The 6,345-nt window shown below is 43.6% G+C and overlaps 1 protein-coding gene across 1 annotated transcript in view; it reads right to left on the bottom strand.

Moving 5' to 3' along the window:
* Positions 1-667: 667 nt before the first annotated feature.
* The window catches only part of tesk1b (testis associated actin remodelling kinase 1b), a 30,212-nt gene continuing 24,534 nt past the window's right edge, over positions 668-6,345 (bottom strand). Inside the window, exons 8-11 of the mRNA XM_008283391.1 lie at positions 5,667-5,750; positions 4,549-4,635; positions 2,700-2,796; positions 668-2,613 (exon numbers count right to left, since the gene is read on the bottom strand). Coding sequence (XP_008281613.1) covers positions 1,505-2,613; positions 2,700-2,796; positions 4,549-4,635; positions 5,667-5,750 — 1,377 coding nt within the window. The 3' untranslated portion in view covers positions 668-1,504. The remainder of the gene's footprint in view (positions 2,614-2,699; positions 2,797-4,548; positions 4,636-5,666; positions 5,751-6,345) is intronic.

The raw sequence follows: 6,345 nt of genomic DNA, 5'->3' as shown, positions 1-6,345 counted from the left end.
GGGGGAAAAAAAATAAAATAAAACTGCCAGACTTAAAACTTAGTCTTGAAGTTGAAACACATTTGCAGCAGTAATAAGAACAAAATGAGCCACAGTGTCACTGCAGTAGCTGACTGACAGTTCACTCTTTTTACAATCTCTGAAAAACAAACAGAAAAGAGCATCAGATAGGATCAATCAATCGAAAGCAGAATTCCTCTTGCTGCTGACATTTAAGTGATATTGCACAAATTACTATTGTATACTGTTTAAATTGAGATTTTGCTGCTCCTCTTTTGATTAAACTCTGTCTGCATGTGGAAATTTGGTTCAGGAAGATCATCACATGGAGGCAAAATATGAAGAAATAAAAGAACAGATAACTTCAACCAAACTGCACAGACTTTTCTTTGATCTTTTGTGAAAAAAAAGGATAGAAATACAAATAAAAGTGCTCACAGAGAGGACAATGTGACAAGAAAACACAAGCAGAGAGGAGAAGAGAAAAAAAAGTGAAGACAAATGCTGAAAAATGGAATGAAATGTTTTTAGTTTTGATCATAAACCAACAAACTGAACCAGCTAAATATTATTGAACCCAAATCATCCTGTGGAGGAACAAGAACATATATACAAAACTGGTGAACCGGCAGACGTGGCTAAAAAGAAGCAAACCCATAATCAGAAGAACATTGGTGCATTCTATCTTTTTATTCAATGCCATCTTTAAATAATAAGAATCTGTACATCTCTTAAGCAGGTCTTCGACCATTCATTCCCAAATATAATGATAAACAGTTTCCTTATTAACAGTAATACAGTTGAAGTGCTTAACCAGGCAACCAGAAGGGTCAACAGAGATCATACAGCAACAGAAATAGTCTTAAGAACAGTGTACAGCACACTCAGCCTCTCACACCCAATCAATCGCTCACACACACACACACACACACACTCATCTCAGCAGTGCACCATACACCTCTTGATAATTAAAGACATGAAAGCAAAAACTGCCTGTTCATTCAGCACCAAACATCAAAAAAATCATTGCAACAGTATTAATACTAAGCTTAACATTCCTCATTTCATCATCATCATCATCATCATCAGTCATAAGAATCTTTACAACTGCAAATATACAGGACCTAATGGACCGGGCCCCCAACTGGAGTGTTTACATGCTGATCAGTTCTGGACGCTGCCGATCATCAGTCGGATCTATACAGGCACGATGCGACGCCCTCAGTCCAGCAGAGGGCGACGCAGTCAAATCACCAGCAAAGTTCTTGTCCCACAGCTTTCGTGCAGAAAGTGGGGCAGTTTCTTAGTCTGCAGAGTATTTTAGTAAACCGACACTCAGAGCCTCCTGTGCACCAAAAAAACAGTGTGTCTGGAAAATCAGAGGGTATTGCTGCTTTAAAATCTGTGCAAATCTTAAGAGGACCCGCTTAGTTTCCAGGGAAGAACTTTTGGTGCAGAGTTTCCACGTCTGCTCTGCGTGTGTTTGGTGTTCAGGAACCGAGCTTTATGTCTGCGCCCCCGGCAACGCCAGTCCCGGCTCCAGGCTGGTGGTGGTGCTCGTGGGGGTGGGGGAGGGCGGCAGGCCCTTGGTGCTGGAACAAAGCAGCCCACGGGAGGCCGCGTGGTCCCCGTTCAAGTTCTTGTAGGGGTTTCTGCGCGGCGGAGCTCTCAGACACACTGAGGGGAAGCGAAAGCCGGCCAGGCAGCAGCCGGGGCAAGAGATCACCTCCTCCTGGTCCAGAGAGTGTCCGCTGCCGGAGCCAAACGGGGAGGAGCCGGCGGGGTCGCTGGGGGTGGAGTGGTAGCCGTTGTTGTTGGTCGTGGTGGGAGTGTTGGACGTGGCTGCGCTCCAGCCCAGCGGCCGACTCACCACCACGTTGTTGTTGTCCAGATTGGAGAGCGGTGGCAGGCAGGGAGGCCCGTTAGAGATGGCCGAACCCCAGCCGTTGGTCAAGGGAGGGGTGGAGGGCTGGATGGGAGTCGAGGACTGGGAGGGAGGAGGGGAGAGTTTACAAGGTGAGGACATGCTGTCTTGTGTGTCGGGGGAGCTGCTGCAGTCCATGGGCTCCTCCTCCTGCTCCTTGTCTTGGTCCAGCAGGTTCAGCGACATCGGCTCCAGAGACAGAGGAAGGCCTGAATCATCGGCCCGGTCGGCCTCCCTCTCCCCTAACAGACTGTCCTCCTCACTCGCTCTGTTCATTTCATCGTTTACAGTGTCTGCCTCAGATTGGGACTCCTCCTCGGTGAGGACGGTGTTGGGTGCCGATGTGAGGTGTGGAGGAGGCGTGCAGGGCAGCGAATGGCAGCGCCGGTGCCTCCTGGGCACGTCGGCGGCGTCGGCATCGGATGAGGAGGCGTCGTCGCAGTCCGGAGGCGGCGGCAGCGTGAAGGTCAGGGAGATGACCGACTTGCTTGGAGTGTCAAACAGCTTTATTTTTCCACCTTTGAGGTCCTCCCGGTGGGAGAAGGGGTTGACCCGAGCAGGTGGCGCCAAGGTAACAGAAGGTGGAGTGTCTGGAGGATGGAGCATGTCGGATTTGCTGCGGGAGAGGCGAGGATCTGTCAGAAGGCCGAGGGATCGCCTCCGCAGAGGACCCACAGCCGGAGAAACAGCTTTAAAGAAAAACGAAATCAGAATGAGTTCGTTTACAGAAGCTAATATCACTTCACTCTCATTTGGTGCTTGTGAAATGCTCCACCTTTAACCGTCGGCTCGTCCTTCTGCTTCCTCTCAGCTTGTTTCCTCTCCAGCTCTGCTACGATTTGGGAGAACGATGGACGGAGCTTTGCATTCATCTGGCAGCAAAGAGAAACAGACATGGAGATAAAAACAGACTGAACACAAGCAGACAAGAGGAGACAGTCACTGGAAAAAAAACTAAACGGGATAAGACACGTGCACTGCTCCACATACCCACAGCAAAGAGCTATCAGCAGCTTTATCGTGTTTTCATTGGCATTTAAACAAAGGTTATAGAAACTGTTTAGAACTGCTCTGTTTAAACAAGATCAAATGTGAGATGCTCCAGGAATTTCTGGCATCTAATGACACAACATCTCTGCATCAATTACATGATTCTCACTCTTCTGATTCAGGCCACCAGTTAACAGACATGATCCTTTATAATGGACTGTCAGGGAGTCGCAGCACTTAAGTGCAAAACTTTGAAGTTCAGATAGAATGAATGAGGTTTCAACAATCTCAGAGTGAATTATGCATTAAACTGGCTGTCAGATGTCCACTTACTGTGACAAACTCAGCCTGCTGAAGCCTAATTTTAGCTTCACTTACACTTCAGGACACATTTTTTACAGAACAAGGACAATCTCTATCACTAGAAGTGTGTTGGGAGGAGATCGTGTATGAACAGGAGGAAAAATGACAGTCTGTGCAGGACCTGTTTTGACTTGAATATTGTTTTAAGACGGACTTGAAAAATTGCGCGCCGATGTGAGTGGCTGACGAAAGAGAGAAACACCTTTTTAAAAGGTTACATCAATCATCAACACACCTAAAAAACACTTGGTAAAGTTGTCAGAGCTTAAAATGCCAGCAATTTACACATCTGCTACATGAGCATTTAACTTCTTGTAGATAAAAAGTGACAGTTAAGTATTTAATGTCGCTCCTCTGTGCAATTCACTTTATGCTGCTGTTCCGTTTATATTAAGATGAGAACATACGTTAACCCTCTGCATCCCAAAACCCACCGACAGGTTTAAACACATGTTATCTTAAAAAAAAGACAAAAGACATTACACAAAAAACAACATGAAGAGGAATATCTAAGGATTCTTTCCAACAATCTTAGATCACATGTGCAGATTTCAGTCGTTTCATTAGAAAACTAACCTTTAAATTGCGATACTTCATCGAAATCAATGCAATGAGTATAACATTTGCACTGACCAGACTTTGTAAAAAAATAAATACATAAAATGAGAACAAATAAAACATTCTGCTGTCTTCAGTGTAACCATGAAGTCATTTGTGACTCAGCTGCAACCAACAGATGAGAAAAATTCACTGATTTTTCGGTTTAACTGAAGCTGTGTCTACATGGAGCAGAGAGGAGACGAGTGTGGTAACGAACTTAAAATGAAAGTAGAAAAATACCTACAACATGTACTGTTCTATTTTTTGGGGTAACACCTGTGGGCACTTGGAAAAATGTTGTACATGTTGACTTTAGTTTTTTATTTTTAATTTTTTTTAATTTTGTAAAAACTGATTAAATTATTTTCCTTTTAATGATTTTAAGGCATTATAACTGTCATATTGCGCAATACATTTGAGTTCTCGCTACTTCTAGCCACAGTTATGCTCTTTTAAAAAAAAAAAAAAGTACAGGAGTTTATATTGTAGAGAAAGATGAGCCTAGAGTGAGTAAAAATGTGACATCAGAGACTGCACAGCTCCACAGATGTGTGCTGGAACCAGCAACAATGGGCTAAAGATAAGGCAGAATGGACAGAAATTAAAAACCAGGGATGGTGTGTGTGTGTGTGTGTGTGTGTGTGTGTGTGTGTCAGGTGAGAGTTTCTTACATTACAGCAGGCGATGGCCATTTCCAGGAAGTCAGAGGGACAGTCTCCCACCATCTGCTGAAAGGCCTCCACATCCAGACCAAAGTCCTGGATGGAAACACAAAGACGCTGCATATTAGATTTTATTCATAACCTGTGTGGGCTTTTCGCTAAAGATTCAGAAATGTCAGAAGCTGTTGAGCTCGTACTGCTAGACGATGGCTTACACATGTTGTACTGTCAGGCAGCCACAAGGGGGAGAAACACTCCAACGGTAGCTTCAAAGGCTTAAAATATGCACTGGTGCTGTGTCCTAAATATAGGCTGCATACTAATTGTACACAGTCTGCATTTTTTTGTGTATGCAGTTACTGAAAACAAAACAAGGGTGCATGCATATGTAAACGGATGTAAATTAAACTGCAACTAGAAACAGCCAAATGTTTCTTCTAATGTTTTTTGTACGTTTTGACATTTCCTGCAGATTTTTTCACCACCATCTGCCATTTCATTTTTTGTATTTTCTGCAGCTGTGAGCAGCTCCTCTGATCTGTGCACTGCATCGTGGGGCAACAATTAACATCTTCACCAGCTACACTGATTGCTAAGCATGCATTTTGTTTTGCTGCATTTCCAGTGTGAATGGAACAATCCAGATCTCTTTAAAATACATATTTATGAAGTGACTTCTTGTCTCTGAAGGAGGCTGGAGATTCACACTAGGCCACTATTTCAGCAGTAATTTCTGAGGCATTCAACTCTAAAAAGATAAGTCGGCTTCCTGTTTGTTTGAAATGACAACCAGCAGATTTCAAAACGATATACCAAGCATTTAACATATTTTCAAAATTATCTCTGGCACTGTGCAACTGCTGTTTAAAAGTAAGAGTCATTTGCTGGTTGCACAAGAGTCATGTGCAGGAGGAGCATCTGACATACTGACAGACCTGAAGCAGTAAAGTAATGCAGAAGCTGTCCTTGAAGACATTATCATTAATAATCGATTAGCTATAAACTTCATCACCTCACACAGGTCAAACATTACATAAAGGAGGCTTAATTAGATGATATGAGCGATGAGGATTATATGATAAGGGAACACGGTGACTGATTCACTGATGTAACGTCGTCATCGGTACCTCAGTGCGTGGCAGGATGTCGGGATCGGCCTGTATCCTCGCAATGACCTCACACAAGATGATCCCGTATGCAAACACGTCCACCTGCAGAGACGACGAGTCGATCAATGAGACGAGTCACATCACAGCATCACATTTAAAACAACAGAGAAATAAAAATAATGTTACAAATATACCTAAAAAGTCTAAATATTAAACAAGAAAAGGGACAGATTAGAGCCTGACAAACTGGATTTTTAGACCCAGTGCAGATTTTAGGGAGGAAGAAGTTCTTCTATCGATACATTGGCCAACATCATTTAGATATGTTTGAGTTGTATCGAACAGGTTACGCGATGGGGCCATTGTTCATGTTCCAGCTATATATTTCACAAACTAGTCAGCAGCTTGCCACGAAGAACAAACTAAAACTGGACTCCGTAACACAATCTGCTCTGCTGGGACACGTACTCTGCTACATGTGCTGCAGACAGCGCTGACGGTAAGCTATAGAATCAGAGCCGCTCTGCCCGACAAACTATATGGTTTCTAAGTTACTCCAAGATCGTTTTCTGTAGCACGTTCTCCAAAGAAAGTTTTCATATCAGCATGACAGATAACATTATATCACAGATATAGCTGTATTGGCGTACATAACAGCCGATAACAGAGAAACGTATCAGTCGGCCTCCAGATAAGA

This window comes from Stegastes partitus, unplaced genomic scaffold, assembly GCF_000690725.1.
Source record: "Stegastes partitus isolate 25-593 unplaced genomic scaffold, Stegastes_partitus-1.0.2 Scaffold308, whole genome shotgun sequence".
Taxonomy (NCBI): domain Eukaryota; kingdom Metazoa; phylum Chordata; class Actinopteri; family Pomacentridae; genus Stegastes; species Stegastes partitus.
This window is presented reverse-complemented; position numbering and strand designations above follow the sequence as displayed.